This window comes from Bubalus bubalis, chromosome 3 (genome assembly GCF_019923935.1).
Source record: "Bubalus bubalis isolate 160015118507 breed Murrah chromosome 3, NDDB_SH_1, whole genome shotgun sequence".
Classification (NCBI taxonomy): Eukaryota; Metazoa; Chordata; class Mammalia; order Artiodactyla; family Bovidae; genus Bubalus; species Bubalus bubalis.
Genome location: NC_059159.1, coordinates 73,212,787 through 73,239,074, shown reverse-complemented (window position 1 = coordinate 73,239,074; position 26,288 = coordinate 73,212,787). Strand labels below are relative to the sequence as shown.

Here is a 26,288-nt window from a genome sequence, read left to right as displayed (position 1 = left end):
GGCTTGAGAAAGAGCAACGTGGGGAAGGCTTGAGCCAGAGACGCTGGTAGGGCTGCTGCAGTAATAACCAAGGCTGTGCTGGAGGGGTACCTTGGGGATGGGGTCTCTCGGAGGTCAGAGAAGCTTTCTGAAGAAAATGATGTGGAAGCTGAGACTCACAGGAAGAGTCTGAGTTCGTCAGGTGGGGAAGAGGAAGACTGTTTCAGGCTGCTGAGACTCACAGGAAGAGTCTGAGTTCGTCAGGTGGGGAAGAGGAAGACTGTTTCAGGCTGAAAGAAAAGTACAGGCAAGCTCCTGAGAGCAGAAGCACATCATGGCATGTTTAGGGATTTTGGGGTGATTTTGTTTGGTGGAGTGTGAGGTGGGAGCATGGTCAGAGGTGAGGCTGAAAGGGTCAGCAGAGGGACTGAGCCTTCGAAGTTGGCCCAGTGGGCTTAGACTTTAATCCAAGGCCAACTAAGTCTGCATTTTATTTATTCATTTATTTATTTTTGGCCACACCACATGGCATGTGGGATCTTAAGTTCCCCTACCAGGGATTGAACCCCTGCCCCCTGCAGAGGAAACTAGAAGTCTTAAACCACTGGACCCCAGGGAAGTCCCCATATCCACATTTTAGAAACATCGCTTTTTAGGGATCACAGTGTGAGGGTGGACTAAGAAGATGGAAGGAAGGCCAGTTCAGAGGCTGTTGCAGGAATTCAAGCAGGAGGTGATGTCCTGAAAAGCAGTGTATGGTGGCCGAATGGGAATGAGGGTGAGAAAGAATGGGAAGGAGGGAGGCTGGGAGGCAAGATGAGTTTCACTGTGGAAAACTAGGCTTTTAGACCCTTACATGCTGGTGGAGCAACCAGTTGAAGGTTTGCTTTAGAGCCAGGCTGTCCAGCAGAACATTCCACGGTGACTGAAATGTTCAGAACCCACATTGTCCACTGTGGTAGCACAGCCAAGGAACTGAATTACTGATTTGGATCAGTTTCAAGATAAACTTGAATAACCATGTGTGCCTCGTGACTATTGTACAGCGCAGCAGTAGAGTATTGGGTATTTGGGCGTGGTGTCAGAAGAGAGGCCTGACCAGCCATGGAAATGGAGAAGTCGTTAGCAAAAAGAGATCAGAGAGTGAAGCCATGGAAATGAATAGGAACCTTCAGAGAGTGGGCTGGGGTCCACAGTTTCTAGGAGTTTTTGGTGGTGAATGGGAAGGTCTTTCTGGTGAGAGCCCTGTGGGCTTCACTTTTTAATAGCCCTAAACTATTAATAGGGCTTGCGTCTTTAATGTAGCGCTAGAATGTTAAGCTGACTTATCCAGCTGGCCCTAAACGATTATACTTTGTCACTCAATTATTGTCTCTTCTTACTAATACTTTTGTAAGGACCTGCCTGCCCACCAGAGTGAAATGTACTTTGCATATTGATGAATCTCTCTGTCTCTCTCTGCCCACCTTTCCCTTCCTCCCTTTCTTTCTCCCAATAAAATTATTTGTAATAAATATTTTTAAAAGAAAGGGCATAACAAAATCCTGTTCTTGTAAGGCTCTGATCTCACTATTCTTGTTTTTAACCTAGGTATTTGTATTAGCAGACATATTGTGGCCCATAATGCTAAACCAGGTAATTTTAGTGTATATTAATTCTTCTTCCCTGGTGGCTCAGTCGGTGAAGAATCCACCTGCAATGCAGAAGACCCAGGTTCGATCCCTGGATTGAGAAGATCCCCTGGAGAAGGAAATGGCAACCCATTCCAGTATTCTTAGCTGGAGAATCCCCTCGGATAGAGGAGCCTGGCGGGCTATAGTCCATGGGCTCACAAGAGTAGGACACAACGAAGCAACTAAACCACCACCATATTAATTCTTGTGACCTCAGTCACTTGCTGTCCAAACTTTGAGGAGGTGCATAAGGAATTTCTGAGAAATATCTTAGAATTAAAATTATTTTTCTCCAGGCCTTCTTAGAAGCAGAGATGTAAAGATGACGTTCTAAGATGTCCTCTTCCCCAGCCATATTCCTCATTCCAGAGCTCCCGCTGCCTGTGTCAGACTTTGTTTCGCTGTTGCTGCTGCTCACCTTCTTGCCCATTTATGTGTGTAACAGGTAGTGAATTTTCTCTCCTCAGGGGCCACACTGTGAGGGCAGTGTGCGAGTCCTTCCACCTGGCCAAAGATTCTGGCTTCAAAGTCGTGGCTCACATGATGCCCGATCTGCCGAACGTGGGGCTGGAGAGAGACATTGAACAGTTTACAGTAAGTGCTGACCCAGCCAGGCCGCCTGAGAATGCCTGTGCATCCTGCTGCTACCCGCTCTGCCTTTTTCTCTTTTTTTGTTTAACTTTTTATTTTGTGTTGGCGTATGGCCGATTAACAATGTTGAGATAGTTTCAGGTGGATAGCGCAGGGACTCAGCCATACGTATACATGTATCCAGTAAGTATAATTCTCCCATCTTTTGGGAATTGTGTGTTTTTGTTCTCTGACTGATTCCTCCACTGGATATGAATATTTTTAATGTTAATTATATGAACTTTCTAGGCAATTTGTTAAAAATATTTTCCCCACACTATTAATATTTTTCTTGGTCTTTTACTTTTGTTTCTGTTGTCAAGCTTTCCTGTTTACTTATTATTTAGTGATTTCTTTTCTTTTTTTTTTTTTAATTTAGTGATTTCTTAAGATGCTTCTAAGCTTAGAACTGCCTTTCTCTTTCAGGATTTCCCTAAACAGGGAAAGAAACTATTCTGTTTTCTTCTAACCTTTCTGTTCTTTGAATTTTAATACCTAACTCTGGGGTTTGTTTGCTTTTTTAAAAAATAATTTATTAATGTATTTTTGGTCGCGCTGGGTGTTCATTGCTGCACTCGGGCTTTCTCTGGTTGCGGTGAGGGGGGCTCCTCTTGGTTGTGATGCACGGGCTCTCATCGTGACGGCCTCTCGTGTCATGGAGCTCGGCTCTATAGGCTTCAGCAGTTGCACCTCACAAGCTCGAGAGCTTGGGCTCAGGAGTTGAGGTGCCCAGTCTCCAGTTGCCTGCAGTGTGTGAAATCTCTGACCAGGGATCAGACCATGTCCCCTGCATTGGCAGGTGGGTTCTTATCCACTGTACCCCCCAGGAAATCCTGTTCGTTTGTTTTCACTCTATCACATGTTAGCTTGATCCATGTTAGCTTGGTCTTGGGAAATGAGATTGGTCAGAACTCTTTCTTCCTTCAGATTCTCAAATAGGAAAGTGGCTTAGGGATATCCTTTTAGAGAAGAGGATGAAAATGTTTATCAAGTTATTTCATCAGCAAAAAGACTTATGCTCTGTTATTAGAACTGTGGAATTCATCATGATGTTCTTTCTTTCCTTTCAGAAAGTTTATTTTTATTATTTCCAAGCAAATGAAATACAACTAAAGGTCTGTTTTATAAGACAGCATTAATTCACAGATGTTCACAGATGTTACGAATTCCCTCATATCGACTATGTAATAGATTTTGAGTCATATCTTCCTCTCAGTAGTATTAGCTGGGTACTAGACTATAAGCCTAAAAGGCACCTGACACACACACTTCTTTAGCACAGCTTCTGGGCGGGCCAGTGGTATAGCCAGAGTTCATAACTTTAAGTGCCCTTGGGGAAAAAAAAATGTAAAGTAACAGCAAATAACTGAGTCTCACAATTTATTTTCTTAGTGTCTTTAAAGAATAGTTTAGAAATAACATTGCAAAGACAGCCCTCCATGTAAACAGATTTATCTTCTTGTTTACAATCTTTTCAAAGAAACCCACAGGGACTATGAGTAGACTGTATGCCTTTTCTAACTTCATCCCAGCAAATGAATAACATAATAGGGCTAAAATGAGAAAAATCAGATTTCGCTCTAGAAAAAAATCCTCTGAAAAATCAACCTATAGATTATCGTAAATATTTTTACAAATCAATTTTTTAAAAAAGACACCCTAATAGAATGGGGGAAAAAAAATCTTGAACAAGCACTTCACAAATAAGATGTTCAGCTACTCAATAACTGTTCAAAAGTTCTCTAAGTCATTTATCTTCAAAGAAATGAAATTTAAAACTACAATGCACGGCTACTGTATACTCATCAGTATAGTGAAAATGAAAAAAGACAATATCAAGTGTTGATAAGAGTGTGAAGCAACTGGAACTCTCATTCACTGTTATTGGGAATATAGATTGGTACATCAGATTAGAAAGCTGTTTGATAGTATCTACACTTATGATTTGTGTACTTTTCCATACTAAGATATATTTCAATAAAAGGTTTACTAATTAAAAAAAAAAAAACTAGGTTTTGTCTAGGAAATGTTGTTTTCTAGAGATTTTCTGAACTAGTAGGCAGCATAGTATTGGTGCCCACTCCAGTACTCTTGCCTGGAAAATCCCAGGGACGGGGGAGCCTGGTAGGCTGCAGTCCATGGGGTCACTAGGAGTCGGAGACGACTGAGTGACTTCACTTTCACTTTTCACTTTCATGCATTGGAGAAGGAAATGGCAACCCACTCCAGTGTTCTTGCCTGGAGAATCCCAGGGACGGGAGAGCCTGGTGGGCTGCCGTCTGTGGGGTCGCACAGAGTCGGACACGACTGAAGTGACTTAGCAGTAGCAGGCAGCATATTTTACACTTTAAAAACTTTTTCCTCGTCTACTTTTATTGTCACATTAGCAGCCCACAGATAGTTCCCTTAACATGTTTTATTCATTGGAAGCATTGCTAAGTAAGGGGTCTACTTGTAATAATTGTAGAAGTCTATAAAATGTTGTCACTCTGGAGGACAAGGCAGCCTTGCCTGGTACACCCATAAAGCATCTACAGCCACTGAGGTATTGCAGCCGTAGTATCTCTAGGGTTGTGTGCTGTGCACCTTAGTTATAAATTGGCTTTGCTCTCACACCTTGTTACTTAGGTTAATTCTGAGTCACTAAGAGCAGAAGTGGTCATTTGCATCTGTTCCTTGTAGATTCACACTCTTATCTAGTGATACGTACAGAGCTGGTCAAAGCTGTGTGTGATAAATAGCATTTACTTATATTGTCCAGTAACTCAAATTTCCTTTTGGAATGAAATTTTCTTTTTCCTTATAAAGCTGAAAATCCTGGTTGTGATGGAGAATGTTTAACATCTTAGGACTTTATCCTCTGAGCATTAACTTCACCCTTTCCACCTGTCCTCAGATAGGAATACAAAATGTTGTATCATTTATTACTCATAATGACTTTTTGCTGTTTCAGTCTTTTATTCTTTTAAAATTAGACTGCTTTTGGATATGCAAGCTCAGAGTGCTGAAAATGCTTAGCATTTCAGCTAAGTGTCACTAAGAAAGTGTTGGTTTCTCTTGAGGAAAAATTTATTTCCAGAACCTTCTGTCAATCTTGGGAAGTCTTTCAAAGTCCATCCATGTTTGCCCACCTTTTTGACTCTCAGGAGTTGCCTGCACCCCCACTGAGCTGTTTTTCCCAAAAACCAAGTGGTCAAGTTATAGTTTGGCAGGTCCTCCGCTGCCAACACAGACTCACACATACACACAGCCTGCCCTCAAACATTGTGATATACTTGCTAATCTCCAAATCCAAAGGCTACTTCTCTGCTGACATTTTATCCAACCTTAGCATTTGTTGTTGTTAGAGACTATCTCCAGGGATTTCCCTGGTGGTCCAGTGGTTAAGAATCCACCTCCCAGTGCAGGGAATGCAAGTTAGATCCCTGGTTGGGGAAGATAGATCCCACGGGACTATCTCCAGTCGTAAATTCTAACCTCTCTGGCTTTTGTGACTCTGCTGCATCCTGCTTCCCTTTTTACCTGTAGGACTGTTTCTTTTCTGCTAGATCTTCTTTTTCTCCTCACTGCATAAATGTGGCTTCTGGCTTTTCTTCTCTATATATGTGTGTCTTTCTTCTGTTGTCCTGATTTTACCACTTACACTTCAACAAATCTCATTTTCTCTGCAGTCTTAAGCTTCAGCTCTTAAGTCCAATTGCTGAATACTCTTCAACAGGCACCAGAGGCCTTACACGCACTTTAGACGTAATGTATCTAATACGGACATACTTCTGCATTGCCCAGTGGTCTCCTCCTCTTCAGTTTCCTGTACTATTTGTGGCCCCGCCATCCACATACTCTCCCAAGCTAGACATTTAGGAATCATTCAGGAGGAAGTAGAAAATATTTGGACTCCACAGCCAGACTGGGGTGAGCTTGAATCCTGGCCCCATCACTTGGTAGCAAACTGTTTGAACCGCTTTGTTCCTCAGTTTCCTCATCTTTTTTTTTTTGTTTGTTTTGTTTTGTTTTTGGTTTTGTTTTTTAATTTTTTATTTTTTTATTTTTTAAATTTTATTTTATTTTTAAACTTTACATAACTGTATTAGTTTTGCCAAATATCAAAATGAATCTGCCGGGTGGCTGGGAAGATGGGCAGAAATAATGCATAGTTAGAAAAATGCCTGGCACAGAGCGAGTGCTTATATATCTTTGCTGCTGCTGCTCCTCTTACGGTTCCCTGTACTCTGGGTCTGATCCAACAGGAGGTCCTGTCTGTTACTCCCTCTGAATATCTTTTAAAGCTGTCCCCTCCTGTTCACTGCCACCGCCATAGCTTCATGCTTTTGTCAGATCAGATCAGTCGCTCAGTCGTGTCTGACTCTTTGCGACCCCATGAATCGCAGCATGCCAGGCCTCCCTGTCCATCACCAACTCCCGGAGTTCACCCAGACTCAAGTCCATCGAGTCAGTGATGCCATCCAGCCATCTCATCCTCTGTCGTCCCCTTCTCCTCCTGCCCCCAATCCCTCCCAGCATCAGAGTCTTTTCCAATGAGTCAACTCTTCGCATGAGGTGGCCAAAGTACTGGAGTTTCAGCTTTAGCATCATTCCTTCCAAAGAAATCCCAGGGCTGATCTCCTTTAGAATGGACTGGTTGGATCTCCTTGCAGTCCAAGGGACTCGCAAGACTCTTCTCCAACACCACAGTTCAAAAGCATCAATTCTTCGGCGCTCAGCCTTCTTCACAGTCCAACTCTCACATCCATACATGACCACAGGAAAAACCATAGCCTTGACTAGATGAACCTTTGTTGGCAAAGTAATGTCTCTGCTTTTGAATATGCTATCTAGGTTGGTCATAACTTGCCTTCCAAGGAGTAAGCGTCTTTTAATTTCATGGCTGCAGTCACCATCTGCAGTGATTTTGGAGCCCAAAAAAATAAAGTCTGACACTGTTTCCACTGTTTCCCATCTATTTTCCATGAAGTGGTGGGACCGGATGCCATGATCTTCGTTTTCTGAATGTTGAGCTTTAAGCCAACTTTTTCACTCTCCACTTTCACTTTCATCAAGAGGCTTTTGAGTTCCTCTTCACTTTCTGCCATAAGGGTGGTGTCATCTGCATATCTGAGGTTATTGACATTTCTCCCGGCAATCTTGATTCCAGTTTGTGTTTCTTCCATCCCAGAATTTCTCATGATGTACTCTGCATATAAGTTAAATAAACAGGGTGACAATATACAGCCTGGACGAACTCCTTTTCCTATCTGGAACCAGTCTGTTGTTCCATGTCCAGTTCTAACTGTTGCTTCCTGACCTGCATACAAAGTTCTCAAGAGGCTCCCTGCAAAGGCAGACAGCTTCTTATCTAAGTCACAGGGCCACCAGCCATGTTCCCGTCTAATGTATCATTCACATCGCCAGCAGAATGTTGTTTATTAATTTTTAAGTTTATAAAATAAGTGGAATTAATAAACGATTACTAAATAGTATTTGAGAATCCAGTACCTCCTAAGGGGGTCATATGGAAATGCAGTAGTCCTCTGCCACTTTCAACTGTTGTAGCCTGGTGGTGGGGGTGGGGGTCCTAATATTTACCACTTTGTTTCCTTCTTCTGTGTTTGGATTGCTTTCTCCTGAGCATCAGTAGAGAGAATCTCTTGTCCTACTCTTGTTGTTGTTCAGTCGCTCGGTTGTGTCTGACTCTTTGCGACCCCATGGACTATAGCACACCAGGCTTCCCTGTCCATCACCAACTCCTGGTGTTTGCTTAAACTCATGTCCACTGAGTCGGTGATGCCATCCAACCATCTCATCCTCTGTCATCCCCTTCTCCTCCTGCCCTCAGTCTTTCCCAGCATCAGGGTCTTTTCCAATGAATTGGCACTTCACATCAGGTGGCCAAAGTATTGGAGCTTCAGCTTTAGCATCAGACCTTCCAGGTGCTCCAAGTATTGAAGCTTCAGCTTCAGCATCAGTCCTTCTGGTGAATATTCCTTTAGGATTGACCAGTTTGATCCCCTTGCTGTCCAAGGGACTCTCAGGTGTCTTCTCCAGCACCATAGTTTGAAAGAATCAGTTCTTTGGTGCTCTGCCTTCTTTATGGTCCAACTCTTACATCCATACATGACTACTAGAAAAACCTTAGTTTTGACTGTATGGACCTTTGCCAGTAAAGTAATGTCTCTGCTTTCTAATATGCTGTCTAAGTTGGTCATAGCTTTTCTTCCAAGAAGCAAGTATCTTTTAATTTTATGCCTGCAGTCAACATCTGCAGTGATTTTGGAGAAAATAAAGTCTCACCATTTCCATTTTTCCCCATCTATTTACCATGAAGTGATGGGACCAGGTGCCATGATCTTAGTTTTTTGAATGTTGAGTTTTAAGCCAACTTTTTCACTCTCCTCTTTCACTTTCATCAAGAGGCTCTTTAGCTGCTCTTCATTTTCTGCCATTAGGGTGGTGTCATCTGCATATCTGAAAGTTATTGATATTTCTGCTAGCAATCTTGATTCCAGCTTGTGATTCATCCATCCTGGCATTTTGCATGATGTACTCTGCATAGGAGTTAAATAAGCAAGGTGATAATATACAGCCTTGACATACTCCTTTCCTAATTTGGAACCAGTCCATTGTTCCATGTCTAGTTGTAACTGTTGCTTCTTGACCTGCCTACAGGTTTCTCAGAAGGCAGGTAAGGTGGTCTGGTATTCCCATCTGTTTAAGAATTTTCCACAGTTTGTTGTGATCCACACAGTCAAAGGGTTTAGTGTAGTCAGTAAAGCAGAGGTAGATGTTTTTCTGGAATTCTGTCATTTTTCTATGATCCAGTGGATGTTGGCAATTTGATCTGTGGTTCCTCTGCCTTTTCTAAACCCAGTGTACATCCGGAAGTTCTCGGTTCACGTACTGTTAAAGCCTATCTTGAAGGACTTTGAGCATTACCTTCCTAGAGTGTGAAATGAGTGCAACTGTGCAGTAGTTTGAACATTCTTTGGCATTGCCCTTCTTTGGGATTGGAATGAAAACTGACCTTTCCCAGTCCTGTGACCACTGCTGAGTTTTCCAAATTTGCTGGTGTATTGAGTGCAGCACTTTAACAGCATCATCCTTTAGGATTTGAAATGGCTCAGCCAGAATTCCGTCACCTTCACTAGCTTTGTTCGTAGTAATGCTTCCTAAGGCCCACTTGACTTAACATTCCAGGATGTCTGGCTCTTAAGTGGGTGACCACACATCATGGTTATCCAGGTCATGAAGACCTTTTTTGTATAGTTCTGTGTATTCTTGCCACCTCTTCTTAATCTCTTCTGCTCCTGTTAGATCTTTACCATTTCCATCCTTTATTGTGCCCATCTTTGCATGAAAAGTTCCCTTTCCCAATTTTGAATCAGTCCATTGTTTCATGTATTACTGTTACGAGAGTTAAAGAGTTCATGATTTTAATTCTCCTCCTATTCTCTCAATATTGTAGCTCATTATTTTAGTTACGTTAGTAGTCAATTTTTGCATTTCAGTTTTTACATAAATTATTATTATTCAGATGCATCCACGTAATATACCATGTGCTTAGTCTCTCAGTCTTGTCCGACTCTGTGACCCCATGGGGTGTAGCCTGCCAGGCTCCCCTGTCAATGGAATTTCCCAGTCAAGAATACTGAAGTGGGTTGCCATTTCCTTCTCCAAGGGATCTTCCCTGCCAGGGATCAAACATCTCCTGTGTCTCCTGCATTGCAGATGGATTCTTTACTCACCGAGCCATTGGGGAAGCCAATATATCATACTTACGTTCTTTTCTTAAGTAACACTTTGTTTTTCTTCCAGTTAACTATAAAATCATTTCTTTTTTTTTCTTGCTTATTAGTTCTCCAAGTTCTGTAACCTTCAAATGTGCCTGTTCAGTGTTAAAGCCCCTCTGTCACTGGCCAACCCTGTCAGATACTCTAAGTTCTGTTTTTAGACTCAAGATATAACTCTTGGATATTTAATCTTCCAGCTCCAACCTGGACTGGCAATTCTCTGTCTAGTTCACAGGTGTCTTCCTTAGGGCTCCTCTTCTGACTCTCTACAGTCAGAACCTTTGTTTTGGAAACCAAATTAATCCTTTTTATTGGTTTATTCCTTTACTTTTATTGGTTTACTTGGGCTTCCCTGATGGCTCAGATGATAAAGAATCTGCCTGTAATGCGGGAGACCCGGGTTTGATCCCTGGGTTGGGAAGATCCCCTAGAGGAGAAAATGGCAAGCCTCTGCAGTATTCTTGCCTGAAGAATCCCCATGGACAGAGGAGCCTGGAGGGCTATAGTTCATGGTGTTGCAAAGAGGCAGACACGACTGAACAACTAATACTTCACACTTCAACACTTCCTTTACTAAAACACATTCTCCAGCAGCTTCCTAAGAAAGGATTCATCATGGAAAGTAAGCCTTTTACATGTTCAAGAATGTCTCTATTCTGTCTTCCATCTTCACACTTAACAGAATTCTATAAAGCCATTTTCCCTCCTTTTTTTCTTTTTTAAAATACATTGCACCATTGTCTTGTAGCTCTTCTAGTGCTGCTAAGAAGCATATTGTCATTCTTATTCCTAATACTATATTCCTTATTCCTTAAAAACTACAATATATATAACCTGGGTTTTTTTCACTCTGGAGAAAGTGATGTATCACAGTGGTGTATCTTAAGAGAGTTTTTTTTAATTAATCATGCTATATTTTGATCCAGTCTTCTGAGAAATTTCTTTGTACTATGGGATACTTTTTCCTGTTTCATTTTCTGTGTTCTGTTTCTAAAACTCGTATTAGTAATGTTGGATCTCCCAGGTTGATTATCTGAATTCTTATCTTTTCTGCTTTTGTCTTTTTTTTTCCTGCTTTCTTATTATTTTCTCACTTTATCTTTCAACTTTTCTATTAGATGTTTTTGTTATAGTTTTAATTTCCAAGAGTTCTTTCTTATATTCTTATTGTGAGTTCAGTTCTCTAGCATCCTCTTGTTTTATGTGTGTGTGTGTGCGCGTGCGCGCTCAATCATGTCCAACTCTTTGTGGCCCCCTGGACTGTAGCACTCCAGGCTCCTCTGTTCATGGAATTTTCCAGGCAAAAGTACTGGAGTGGGTTGTCATTTCCTTCTCTAGGGGATCTTCCTGACCCAGGGATCAAACAAACCTACGTCTCTTGCGTCTCCTACGTTGGCAAGTTCTTTGCCACCTGGGAAGCCCTTTATGGATGTACTAGATCTTCTCTCTCTAAAGGACTTATAGTTTGTTTTTTAAGGTTTTATTTTTCCTTCAGTGATGCCTCTGTTTCCTCCAAGTTCCTCTGTTTCTTTTTGTTTGGTCTGCCTTTCCTGTTTTAGACTTCCCCCCAAGTATCTGGTAATCGTTAGCTAAATAGTCATGCCTTAAAGGTGAGGAGCTGAAAAACTAGATCACAAACTCTTTGTGGCTTGTTGATGGTATACCTCACAGTAATCAGCCTTCCTTTCTATAGGGGATTCCCAAATGTCAGTACCCTGAACTCTTATTTAGGACCATTTATTTAATCCAGAGACAAACTCTCCAGCTTTCTCTTGGGGGCTGTGGGGGATGTGTGTGTAGGTCACAGCAAACTGGTTACTAGTGTCCAGGGAGCAGGGTGAGGCCCACCATTTACCATGCTGGCTTTCACTTAATCTCCTTGTTTTCAAGCTCTGATCCTCACTCACATCTTCCTTTGCACCTGTCATCTCAGAGTCCAGCAGCTTTCTAGTTTCTCCAGGGAACAAACGGGCAGGTGACTGCCTGTAGAAGGACTCAGAACTTAGGGGAATTAGAGATAAATCTGTGAAAAGACTTTGATCCAGTGCCGTCTTCTCTCCTGCCTGATGCCTGCGGTTTCTGATTTACGTGCCTTCCTGGGACTCTTGTGTGGCTGAGCTGCCCTTTCCTCCATACCCTCCTTTGCAGGTAGTTTGTTTGCAGTTTTCTTCATTTGCAGTCATTTCCCAATCTTCCATTTTCTGTCTTCCAGAAATTTACTGCCATCACTTATTCCTCCTCCTCTCTCGTCTGATGTTCCCTTTGTTCCTCCGAGTTTATGCTTTAAAAAAAATTATTTCCTGTTATTTTAATGTGATTTTGGAAGGAAAGGAAAGAAACACATATTTCAATTCTCTGTGTTTACCAGAAATCCTGCGCCAATTCCATCTATCATCATTCTTATGAAAGGATTATATCAGCCCTTATATCTCCTAAATTTATTATGCAAGTAGCCAGAAGTACTTTGCTGAAATCCTATGTTCCCCGTATGGATGCAGACCAGGTGGAGAGTGACTTGCATACATACTGTCTGTGGATGGCTATAGAATATTTATTAAAGACTGGATGACTCTTTAAAATAGAAATGTTACAGGGAAAATTACATGCAGATACAGCAGACTGTCCCTCAGAGCCAATGGTGCACAAAGATTACAGCATTTAAGATGATAATAGGAATCAATGAGAGAGATCGAAACTCAGTAGTTCTATCTCTTTGGAAAGCAAGTTACACAATGGGAAGCTCTGGAGTAATAACAGCACAAGATAGAAAGCATTTACTCCATTCACAAGATACAGTACTCTGGCCATTTAGACACTAATGCCAGGTTGGGGTGAGAGGGAACTATATGAATCCACTTTAATTCCTCCATCACGTGTCAAGTGGAATCTAGATAAGAGCAGATTTGCAGTGCAAAATCATAGAAAGGAGAAGGCTTGATGTCTCCTTGCTTCATCCCAAGTAAAGAAATAAGCCAGCTGGGGTGATACAATGCAGGAAATGACTGTGTCAAAAGAGATGAACTAGCTGTACCGCTCAGCATCCAGGTGACACATGGGCTGTGTGTGTCTTCTGGGTTGGGAACGGCGCCCGCTGGCCTGAGAGCAACACAGTCACACCCAGGGGTCGGCATACTTTCTCTGCAGAGGGCCACACAGGAAACACTGTAGGTTTTGCAGCCCAGATAATGATCTGTGTCACTTTTAAAAGTCACTTTTAAGTATACTTCATTATTAAAGGAGATTACAGTCTGGAGGTAAAGGCAGGCATCAGATGAATCGTCAGTGTGATGATGTTAAAAAAGCAATAATACAGAATTCTGCTCCCCCCTCCCCCAAAAAAAATTTAAGTGAAGCAACTTGTATTTGAAGGTCAGTAAGACCTCGTTGAAGAATTGGCATTCGAGCTGAGACCTAAAGGTGAGCTAGATGAAGAAAACCTGATAAGATTTCCAGGCAGAGGAAATTGCCTTTGCCACGGCAGGAAGGCAAGGTGGGGAGGCTGGCGGGCGATGACACCTTAGCAGTGGCCAGGAGCTGGGTCAGCCAGGGCTCGGGCACCCAGCACCCAAGTGTCTTGCTCCCGTGAGACTGTAAAAACAGTGAGTTTCTGTTCTGTTTCCCCGCGCTTGATGGAAAGTAGTCTAGGGACCAGGCAGGTGTGTGAGAGAAGTCGGCCCAGGATGGAAGCTTCACCGTGGGTAATCTCCATGTAACTAATGGAGCTCATTTTCCCTCTCCACAGGAGTTTTTCGAGAACCCAGCTTTCCGTCCTGACGGTTTGAAACTCTACCCTACCTTGGTGATTCGTGGGACAGGGCTCTATGAGCTGTGGAAGTCAGGAAGATACAAGAGTTATTCCCCCAGCGACCTGATCGAGTTGGTGGCCCGGATCCTGGCCCTCGTGCCCCCGTGGACTCGAGTGTACCGCGTGCAGAGGTAGTATGTTACCTTTCATGCCCACAGTCATTACTGACAAGTCTGTCTATCCACAGTGTCTAATGAGAAAAGTGTCATTGAAAATTGATGGATTTGAATTTTTTTTCATTACAAATGGGACACCAGGAATGCTGTCTGTAGACAGAGGGTCTGGGAACAAATGGGACACCAGGAATGTTCTCTGTATATAGAGGGGTTGGGGATAGGACAGGTGTCCAAGCTGCTTTGCTAGTGTCATCTGTATCCATGTGTTCATTCCTCCACTCATTCATGAGCCAGGACATGGGTGGAGGGTGATGGTCAGCAGTGTGGTGTTGGGTTGAAGGAGCCTGTGATCTCAATCAGTGTTTCCTCTTCTGGATCTGCTGCAACCCAGATCCTATACTGAGTGTGAGAGGACACACTGGCCATGTGTGTGTTATCCCTGTCCTAGAGCCTCTGAAACAAGAGCAACAGGCATTCTTCACTGATATTAATGTAAGTATGGAGAAAGAGTGACCTATTCCTATTGGCATGAAGGAAATCATCTGAAATGTTTTTTCTAGGAGACAGAATCTGAGATCTCGTTTACAATCACGGTTTGGTTTTTTTTTTCTTGTCTGTGCTGTGAGGCACGCAGGATTTTAGTTCCCTGATCAGGGATCAGAACCACGCCCCCTGCAGTGGAACTTTATTTAGTTCAGTTGAGTCACTCAGTCATGTCCGACTCTTTGCGACCCCGTTGACTGCAGCATGCCAGGCCTCCCTACCCATCACTAACTGCTAGAGCTTGTTCAAACTCATGTCCATTGAGTTGGTGACGCAGTCCAACCATCTCATCCTCTGTCGTCCCCTTCTCCTCCCGCCTTCAATCTTTCCCAGGATCAGGGTCTTTTCCTATGAGTCAGTTCTTCGCATCAGGTGGCCAAAGTATTGGAGTTTTAGCTTCAACATCAGTCTTTCCAATGAATATTCAGGACTGATCTCCTTCAGAATGGACTGGTTGGATCTCCTTGCAGTCCAAGGGACTCTCAACAGTCTTCTCCAACACCACAGTTCAAAAGCATCAATTCTTCGGCACTCAGCTTTCTTTATAGTCCAGCTCCATACATGACTACTGGAAAAACCATAGCCTTGACTAGACAGACCTTTGTTGGCAAAGTAATGTCTCTGCTTTTTAATATGCTGTCTAGGTGGGTCATAGCTTTTCTTCCAAGGAGCAAGCATCTTTTAATTTCATGGCTACAGTCACCATCTGCAGTGATTTGGGAGCCCCGAAATATAAAGTCTGTCACTCTTTCCATTGTTTCCTGATCTATTTGCCATGAAGTGATGGGACCAGATGCCATCATCTTAGTTTTCTGAATGTTGAGTTTTAAGCCAGCTTTTTCACTCTCCTCTTTTACTTTCATCAAGAGGCTCTTTAGTTCTTCTTCGCTTTTTGCCATAAGGGTGGTGTCATCTGCATATCTGAGATTATTGATATTTCTCCTGGCAACCTTGATTCCAGCTTGTGCTTCATCCAGCCTGGCATTTTGCATGATGTACTCTACATATAAGTTAAATAAGCTGGGTGACAATATATAGCCTTCACGATTTGGAAACAGTCTGTTGTTCCATGTCCAGTTCTAACTGTTACTTCTTTTCCTGCATACAGATTTCTCAAGAGGCAGGTAAGGTGGTCTGGTATTCCCATCTCTTTTAAGAATTTTCCACACTTTGTTGTGATCCACATAGTCAAATCTTTAACATAGTCAATGAAGCAGGAGTAGATGTTTTTCTGAAACTCTCTTGCTTTTTCGATGATCCAGCAGATGTTGGCAATTTGATCTCTGGTTCCTCTGCCTTTTCTAAATCCAGCTTGAACATCTGGAAGTTCACAGTTCACGTACTATTGAAGCCTGGCTTGGAGAATTTTGAGCATTACTTTACTAGCATGTGAGATGAGTGCAATTGTGCAATAATTTGAACATTCTTTGGCATTGCCCTTCTTTGGGATTGGAATGAAAATTTACCTTTCCCAGTCCTGTGGCCACTGCTGAGTTTTCCAAATTTGCTGGCATATTGAGTGCAGCACTTTCACAGCATCATCTTTTAGGATTTGATATAGCTCAACTAGAATTCCATCACCTCCACTAGCTTTGTTCATAGTGATGCTTCCTAAGGCCCACTTAACTTCACTTTCTAGGATGTCTGGCTCTAGTTGAGTGATCATACCATTGTGCTTATCTGGGTCATGAAGATCTTTTTTGTATATTTCTTCTGTGTATGCTCCTTTATATCTTCTGCTTCTGTTAGGTCCATACCATTTCTGTCCTTTATTGTGCCCATCTTTGCATGAAATGTTCCCTTGGTAGCTCTAATTTTCTTGAAGAGATCTCTAGTCTTTCCCCATTCTGTTGTTTTCTTCTGTTTCTTTGCATAGATCACTGAGGAAGACTGTCTTATCTCTCCTTGCTATTTTGGAACTCTGCATTCAATTGGGTATATCTTTCCTTTTCTCCTTTGCCTTCCACTTCTCTTCTTTACTCAGCTATGTGTAAGGCCTCCTCAGACAACCAGTTTGCCTTTTTGCATTTCTTTTTCTTGGGAATAGTCTTGATCACTGCCTCCAGGACAGTGTCACAAACCTCTGTCCATAGTTCTTCAGGCACTCTGTCTATCAGATCTAATCCCTTAAAATTGTTTGTTACTTCCACTGTATAATCATAAGGGATTTGATTTAAGATCATACCTGAATGGTCCAGTGGTTTTCTCTGTGTTCTTCAATTTAAGTCTGAATTTGGCGATAAGGAGTTCATGAGCTAAAACACAGTCAGTTCCCAGTCTTGTTTTTGCTGATTGTATAGAGCTTCTCCATCTTTGGCTGCAACGAATATAATCAGATTGATTTTGGTATTGACCATCCGGTGATTTCCATTTGTAGAGTCTTCTCTTGTGTTGTTGGAAGAGAGTATTTGCTATGACCAGTGCGTTTTCTTGGCAAAACTCAGTCTTTGCCTTGCTTCATTCTGTATTCCAAGGCCAAATTTGCCTGTTACTCCAGGTGTTTCTTGACTTCCCACTTTTGCATTCCAGTCCCCTGTAATGAAAAAGACATCTTTTTTGGGTGTTAGTTCTAAAAGTTCTTGTAGGTCTTCATAGTACCGTTCAACTTCAGCTTCTTCAGCATTACTGGTTGGGGCATAGACTTGGATTACTGTGATATTGAATGGTTTGCCTTGGAAACGAACAGAGATCATTCTGTCATTTTTGAGACTGCATCCAAGTACTGCATTTCGGACTCTTGTTGACTATGAGAGCTACTCCATTTCTTCTAACGGATTCTTGCCCACAGTAGTAGATATAATGATCATCTGAGTTAAATTCACCCATTCCAGTCCATTTTAGTTCACTGATTCCTAAAGTGTTGATGTTTACTCTTGCCATCTCCTGTTTGACCACTTCCAATTTACCTTGATTCATGGACCTAACATTCCAGGTTCCTATGCAATATTGTTCTTTACAGCATCAGATTTTACTTCCATCACCAGTCACATCCACAACTGGGTGTTGTTTTTGCTTTGGCTCCATCTCTTAATTCTTTCTGGAGTTATTTTTCCTTTCTTCTTCAGTACCATATTGGGCACCTACTGACCTGGGAGTTTATCTTTCAGTGTCCTACCTTTTTGCCTTTTCATACTGCTCATGGGGTTCTTAAGGCAAGAATACTGAAGTGGTTTGCCATTCCCTTCTCCAGTGGACCACATTTTGTCAGAACTCTCCACCATGACCCTCCCATCTTAGGTGGCCCTAGTTTCATTGAGTTAGACAAAGCTGTGATCCATGTGATCAGTTTGGTTAGTTTTCTGTGATTGTAGTTTTCAGTCTGTCTGCCCTCTGATGAATAAGGATAAAAGGCTTTGGAAGCTTCCTGATGGGAGAGACTGACTGAGGGGGAAACTGGATCTTGTTCTGATGGGCTCATGCTCAGTAAATCTTAAATCCAATTTTCTGTTGATGGGCGGGGCTGTGTTCCCTCCCTGTTGTTTGACCTGAGGCCAAACTACCGTGGAGGTGATGAAGATAGTGGCGACCTCCTTCTAAAGGTCCCAGGCAGGCAGTGTGCCCCCGACCCTGCAGCAGGCCACGGCCAGAGACTCCTGGACGCTCACGGGCAAGTCTGGGTCAGTCTCTTGTGGTCACTGCTCCTTTCTCCTGGATCCTGGCGTGCACAAGGTTTTATTTGTGCCCTCCAAGAGTCTGTTTCCCCGGTCCTGTGTAAGATCTGGCAGCTCTATGGTGGGGTTAATGGCAACCTCCTCCAAGAGGGCGTATGCCACAGCCAGGTCCGCTGCACCCAGAGTCCCTGCCCCTGCGGGAGTCCACTGCTGACCCATATGTCCCCAGGAGACATTCAAACACTCAGAGGCAGGTCTGGCTCAGTCTCTGTGGGGCCTCCTGGTGCACACAAGGTTCTGTTTGTGACCTCTAAGAGTCTGTTTCCCTGGTCCTGTGTAAGTTTTGGCGGCTCTATGGTGGGGTTAACGGTGACCTCCTCCAAGAGGGCTTATGGCATACCCAAGTCTGTTGCATCCAGAGCCCCTGCCCCTGCAGCAGGCCACTGCTGACCTGTACTTCCTCAGGAGACACTTAAACACTCACAGGCATGTCTGGCTCAGTCTCTGTGGGGGCTGCTGGTGCACACAAGGTTTTGTTTGAGCCCTTGGAGCATCTCTGATGGGTATGGGGTTTGTTTCTAAATGCAGTGTCGCCCCTCCTGCCGTCTTGCTGGGGCTTCTCCTTTGCCCTTGGATGTGGGGTATTATCTCTTTTTGGTGGGATCCAACATTGTCCTGTCAACGGTTGTTCAGCAGCGAGTTGTAATTTTGGAGTTCTTGAAGGAGAAGATGAGCACAGGTCCTTCTACTCCGCCATCTTGTGGATATACTGTAGTGGAAGAGTGGAGCCCTAACCACTGGACGCTCAGGGAAGTTCCACGCCCGCCTTTTTTTTCTAACTAGAAACATAACACTGAAGATAAAATTTAAAAGCCATAAAGTTACCTATTTACTACAATCCTGACAAAGCCATTCCTACATTTCCTGGTTGTTAAGGCACATTTCCACCACCCTGCTCAAACCCACCCAGATTCTAATATTACCAGTAAAAGGCCAAATGGGATTAACAAATGGATGTCCTGTCAGCTGTCCTGTGACTAGTACTCTGCTGAGCACAAAGACTGTGCTACTCATAACATACAGCAGAACTGTCAACTATGGGAAAATCATCAAGGATGTAAAATAATGGATTTGCTTAAAGGTCAAAGGGTGTTTGGGCTTCCTAGGTGACTCAGTGGTAAAGAATCCACCTGCCAATGCAGGAGACATAGGTTTGATCCCTGGTTGGGTAAGATCCTCTGAAGTAGGAAATGACAGCCTACTCCAGTATCCTTGCCTGGAGAATCCCATGGACAGAGGAGCCTGATGGGCTACAGTCCATGGGGTTGCAAAGAGTCAGACACGACTGAGCAACTAAACAAGAACAACATCAAAGAATGTTTATACATTTCTGCCACAACATATTGATTTCTTAAATTTTTATAATTGTTGGCCCACCATAAGGACCTAAATTGCTTAATGATCTTTTTTTTTTTTTTTTTTTTAAAGTACAGTTAAAAATAAAAAGGAGAAGGACTTCCTTCGTGGTCCAGTGGTTAAGACTCTGTGCTCCCAATGCCAGTCTCCATGCTCCATTATCCTAAGTTCAATTCCTGATCAGGGAACTAGGATCCTTCATGCTGTATGATGTAACCATAAATAAATAAATACACACCAATTTCTTTTAAAAAAAATTACTAAGGAGATAGTGATGAGAAAATTCAGTTATCACAATTATTTGCATTCTCCTCCTTCTCTTTCACCTTTCTGGAACAATTCAGTCTAAGAGACATTAGGAGGTACTGAGCCATGCAGGCATCCGCATGGAGATCTAGGGAGCCATGGGACCCAGAGCACGGGGAGGAGGGTGTTCTTGTGGAGGAGTCAGTTGCGGGGTTCAGGCTGGAGCAGCCCAGGTGTGAGGGGGGACATTCTTGCTGATGCCTGCCCTTGGCACCATTTGTCAGCAGGGCGAGGAGAGTGTATCCAGGGGATCCAGAGATGAGGACAGAAAGAAAGGGTCAGTAACATGCAGGAGGTAGATCTAGTAGGTAGACAATATTAAGGGTAATGGAGCTGGCTTTTTGTTATCTGAAAAGAGAATTTGTCATTGTTGTGCAGTTGCTAAGTAATGTCCAGCTCTTTGTGACCCCATGGACTGTAGCCCTCCAGGCTGCTCTGTCCACGGGATTGTCCAGGCAAGCATACTGCCATTCCCTTTTGTACAGGATCTTCCCAACCCAGGGATCAAGCCTGCTTTGGCAGGCAGGTTCTTTACCATTGAGCCATCAGGGAAGCCTGAAAATGGAACTACAAATATGAAAAAGGAAAAAATTAGAATATACCACATGGTATTCTGGAATAGGGGATACTGGTGTCAATTTGTGGTTTTCAACCTGTCCGGTAGATATAGAAATAATTGTAACAAATGATAACAAATACAGTATGTGTGTGTGGACATGTCCTTTTCACAGTCTATTTAACAGGCATGGTTTTTGCAATTCTGGGCTGCTTGTTGGTGAGGTGGCTGTTTGAAATGGCCTCTAAACATCGTACTGAAGTGTCGTATAGTGTTCCTGCATGCAAGAAGGCTGTAACTGTGCCTTATGGAGAAAATACCTATGTCAGATTAGCTTCATTCAGACATGAGCTATTTGAGGCATGCTGCTAAGTTGCTTCAGTCGTGTCCGACTCTGTGCGACCCCATGGACTGCAGCCCACCAGGCTTCTCCATCCATGGGATTCTCCAGGCAAGAACACTGGAGTGGGTTGCCATTTCCTTCTCCACTTTGAGGAGTGAGTTCAATGTTAATGAAGCATCGCTCCATCTATTGAGAAAAAGAGAGAGCACAAGACCGTACATAGAAACGCAAATTTTTAAAAAGTCGTGTTTGATCAGCTGATGGGAATGCTGGGACCAGAGGCTCACAGGAAGCTGGGATGGAGTCTAGGATTAGACAGCAGTAAAGTGCCGCTGCCAGTCTCTGGATTTTGGTGGTTGTATTATGGTTACGTAAAAGAATATCCTTGTTGTAGGAGATACTTAAGAGTAGTCTGGGGGGCCATTGGGACATCTTGTTCCCAATTTACTTTCAAATACTTGAGGAATATAGTTATTGGTACCGCACTTGGGAATTTTTCTGTGACTTTGAGATGCAGTAAGTAGTGTTAACAACAGCAAAAGAAAAGTTTCCTTTGCATTTAACTGATTGGGGCCACCAGAGAAAAATGAGTACACTACTTCTCAGCAGTCAAGCGAGGCAACAGGTATCACAGAATAGACATTTCCCAGCCATGGTCACCAGTTTGCTTTTTTTTTTTTTTTAGCCAAGAATAACAAGGCATAGCATGGGAAATCAGATGGAGAGTTTGCATCCTCCCCACTGTATTTATCTTTAAATTCCTTAGTGCTGTAACCAGTGAGTCTCAAACAACGAAGACATTGCTAAAACATTAAAAGCTTTATTTTATTGGTTTTATGAAATATCACTGAGGGACATTATCCTGGCTTACCATCAACTGAAAAAATAAGGGCTCTGAGAAAACAGGAGCAGCAAATATAATCTCTCCAGTAAAACTATAAAGGGGTCATGACAGAAAGAATTAAGAGTATGTATTTTAGACAATCAAAAGAGCATAGGAGGAGAAAGTCTTGATATTATGCATGACTGACATGAAGCTGATTAAAGAAACATCCATGTTCCCAGTTCTCCTGTCTTGACCCTGTTATAGCTCTCTGGAGAATCGAACAGTAGAAGAGGCCCCCGCCCCCTTCCCGCCCCAGCTCTGATCCTAGAGGCCAGACTGTCTTTCTCTATCAGTACATCGCTCACAGGGTTTATGCGGAACACGTAGTTCTCGGGGGTGTAGGATTAAGCTTTTGAAGTGACACTCTTATTACTTTACCAATGTGTGAGTGAATTAAAACCTGATAGACTACTGTGAAACAAGAAGTAAAATCTCTTTAAAAATGCCAACTTGGTAATGTCCTCAGTGAATCTCTGGGCAGTTTCTATTTGAAGACAGTGATGATTCAGTTGCTAACAGTGAAGACCTTTGGTAGAGAATCATCTCGAGTTTAGCTGTCTGGTCAGATTTTCATGCTTTGGGACTGATAATTTACTTAACTTTTTAATTTATTTTTGATTTGGAGGAAGGTTGCTTTATACTGTTGTGTCGGTTTCTGGCGTACAACAACATGAATCAGCCATAGCTATACATATATCCCCTCTCTCCCTTGCTTCTCTCCCCCACAGAGAGCCAGGCTGGGCTCCCTGTCTTATATAGCAACTTCCCTCTTAATTCTGAAGTTGATTATTTTCTAGTATTTTTAATATAAAAATAAAATCTTTGTCATTTTATTTTTACATTTTTGTGTTTTTAATATAGCTATGATGTTGTTTTTCACGTTTCCATTAGAATTCTGGTTTTTTGTGTAGCTCACTATGGACTTCCCTGTAGCTCAAACGGTAAAGAATCTGCCTGCAATGCAGGAGACCAGGGTTCGATCCCTGGGCCTAGAATATCCTCTGGAGAAGGGAACAGCATTTGTCTCCAGTATTCTTGCCTGGAGAATCCCATGGTGGGCTACAGTCTGTGTAGTTACAAAGAGTTGGACACAACTAAAGCACATACACTGTGGAATTCATTCAAGTTTACAATATCTTGCTACTTGTTTTTTAACCATTTTATTGACGTATTTTCTTTGTATATACTGCTTAATATGATTCAAGTTTGTTTTATATTGACTTGCTTTTTGTTATCAAGAGTCACTGAAATCCTTGACCAGGCTTTGTGGTACTGGGGTGTGGGGGTAATGTGGCCCCACTGTTCATTGATCCAGTACATTCCTTTTTGATCATGTGATTTTTATGCGTCTTCCCCACAAAGTTCGTAGAATAGTACTAATTATCAGAACTTATATTTTATTCTCAATTTTCAGCCATGTATTTAATTTTTCTTGCAATATAACTATATTTACATCAACAGAATGATACTTCATTTATAAAGGTACTGTAAAATCACTTTCAATATATGTGGTATGAACAGGCTTACATTATTTTTCTAAAACTTTCTTTGTATAATTGGGATGCAGTACATTTTGTTATCGTTGTTCAGTTGCCAAGTCATATCCAACTCTTTGCGACCCCACGGAATGCAATGCACCAGGCTTTCCAGTCCTTCACTATCTCCCAGAGTTTGCTCAAACTCATGTCCATTGAGTCCATGATGCTATCTAACCATCTCATCCTCTGCCACCCTCTTCTTTTGCCGTCAGTCTTTCCTAGCATCAGGGTCTTTTCCAAATATGCCACCCTTCGCATCAGGTGGCCAAAGTATTGCAGCTTTAGCATCAGTCCTTCCAATGAATGTTGGGGTTGATTTCCTTTAGGATTGACTAGCTTGATCTCCTTGCTGTCCAAGGGACTTTCAAGAGTCTTCTCCAGCACCCCAGTTCAAAGGCATCAATTGATTGGCACTCAGCCTTCTTTATGATCCAACTCTGACATCCATACATGACTCATGGAACATCCATAGCTTTGACTATACAGACTTTTGTCAGCAAAGTGATGTCTCTGCTTTTTAATACTCTGTCTAGGTTTGTCATCCCTTTCCTTCCAGGGAGCAAGTCCTTTAATTTCATGCCTGCAGTCACCGTCCACAGTGATTTTGGAGCCCAAGAAAAGAAAATCTGTCATTGCTTCTGCTTTTTCCCCATCTGTTTGCCATGAAGTAATGGAACCAGATGCCATGATCTTAGTTTTTTGAATGTTGAGTTTTAAGCCAGCTTTTTCATTCTTCTTTTCACCCTCATCAAGAGGCTCTTTAGTTTCTCTTCACTTTCTGCCATTAGAGTGGTATCATCTGCATATCTGAGGTTACCACCAGAGTAAATCTTCATAGGAAGTGGCAGGTTTCATATTATTGCTATCACTTCTAGTATTTTATGCTTCTCTTTATACTATCATCATCATTATTTCACAGTGTCTTGTGTGATAGTACAATGAGTTCTCTCAATTTAACAGACAGTGGGTCTGTGTGGTACATTTTATACACTGGCAAATAATGCTTTTTGAACTCTATTTCTTGCCAATGACTTAAAAAATCTTCATAGTTATCATTTTAATGGCAGCCTGGTAATCTAGCATTTTAATTTGTCTCATTCAGCAAACTGTTCCCTAATGTTAGACAATTAGGTTGCTTCCTGGTTTCTTCATCTCTCTTTTTTTATTATTATTATTATCTTGGCCTCTACTCCATCTAAAATTCATGTGCATAGAACTTTTTACTTCTGTTGAAGTAACCTGTTAGAGTAGTAGAACCCAGGAGAAGGATTACTCGTAACAAAGGATCTAAGCCTTGTTTTTACTATTCCTTTTAACATACTTTCTGGAACAAGGAACGTATAAATGAGTGTTATCTTTTTTGCTGTGTACATTGATATGGTTTTCCAAAGGAATTATATCATATTAGAGTAAATATGTGGTTTCTGGTTTTATCACAGCCTCTACAGAATTAAATGGTTATATTTTTTATTTTATTTATCTAGGAGTTTTAATTTGCGTTTCCCGAGTTATTGGTGAGGATTAACATTTCTCCCATGAAGCTGATTATTATTTGTGTCTTCTTACATCAGTTGTCTGTTTATATATAATTTGCCAATCATGGAATTTGGATCATAAAGAAGATAGATGGTACTTTTTATTGAGATAGCTCAAAAAGAAAACTTGATAAATTTTAACTTTCAAAGGTCTTGGAATGATCTTCTCTTTCCTTGGCAGATATGAAGACTAGGAAACCAACACACTTGTGTTCGTGTTCACATAGTACAGTTCAGTTCAGTCGCTCAGTCGTGTCCGACTTTTTGCGACCCCATGAACAGCAGCACCCCAGGCCTCCCTGTCCATCACCAACTGCGGGAGTCTACCCAAACTCATGTCCATTGAGTCGGTGATGTCATCCAACCATCTCATCCTCTGTCGTCCCCTTCTCCTCCTGCCCTCAATCTTTCCCAGCATCAGGGTCTTCTCAGATGAGTCAGCTCTTCACATAGGTTGGCCAAAATATTGGAGTTTCAGCTTCAACATCAGTCCTTCCAATGGACACCCAGGACTGATTTCCTTTAGGATGGACTGGCTGGATCTCCTTGCAGTCCAAGGGACTCTCAAGACTCTTCTCCAACACCACAGTTCAAAAGCATCAATTCTTCGGCACTCAGCTTTCTTCACAGTCCAACTCTCACATCCATACATGACCACTGGAAAAACCATAGCCTTGACTAGACAGACCTTTGTTGACAAAGTAATTTCTCTGCTTTTTAATATGCTGTCTGGGTTGGTCATAACTTGCCTTCCAAGGAGTAAGCGTCTTTTAATATCATGGCTGCAGTCACCATCTGCAGTGATTTTGGAGCCCAAAAAATAAAGTCTGACACTGTTTGCACTGTTTCCCCTTCTATTTGCCATGAAGGGATGGGACCGGATGCCATGATCTTAGTTTTCTGAATGTTGAGTTTTAAGCCAACTTTTTCACTCTCCTCTTTCACTTTCATCAAGAGGCTCTTGAGTTCTTCTTCACTTTCTGCCATAGGGGTGGTGTCATCTGCATATCTGAGTTTATTGATATTAACACTTAGCAATTTGGTAGCTGTGTTTTGGTAAAACAGCTTCATATTTCTGCATGAAAATGTTATACTCCATTTACTGCTATTTTTAAAGTTATGTTCAGATGTAGCTAGAATACGATATATCTGAAATGGCAACCCACTCCAGGGTTCCTGCCTGGAGAATCCCAGAGATGGGGGAGCCTGGTGGGCTGCCGTCTGTGGGGTCGCACAGAGTTGGACACGACTGAAGTGACTTAGCAGCAGTAGCAGACTTCCACAAAGAAATTTGTATCAAGGGCTCAACGGTCAAATTTTGAAAGAGAAGTGCTAAGGGAAGTGTTAATGGGTACCTCAAGCATTACATGCAAATGTGTACAAGAGAAGGCTGAGTGTTTAGATGGTGTTAACAAAGATCCGTCTAGTCAAGGCTATGGTTTTTCCAGTGGTCATGTATGGATGCGCGAGTTGGACTGTGAAGAAAGCTGAGTGCCAAAGAATTGATGCTTTTGAACTGTGGTGTTGGAGAAGACTCTTGAGAGTCCCTTGGACTGCAAGGAGATCC

General features: G+C 42.3%; 1 protein-coding gene across 4 annotated transcripts in view; it reads left to right on the top strand.

Moving 5' to 3' along the window:
• ELP3 (elongator acetyltransferase complex subunit 3) overlaps positions 1-26,288 on the top strand; it is a 144,351-nt gene that overhangs the window by 66,521 nt on the left and 51,542 nt on the right. For all 4 annotated transcript variants that reach the window (XM_044939729.2, XM_025281384.3, XM_044939728.2 and 1 more), the window contains exons 9-10: positions 2,120-2,246; positions 13,809-14,002. In XM_044939729.2, coding sequence (XP_044795664.1) covers positions 2,120-2,246; positions 13,809-14,002 — 321 coding nt within the window. The remainder of the gene's footprint in view (positions 1-2,119; positions 2,247-13,808; positions 14,003-26,288) is intronic.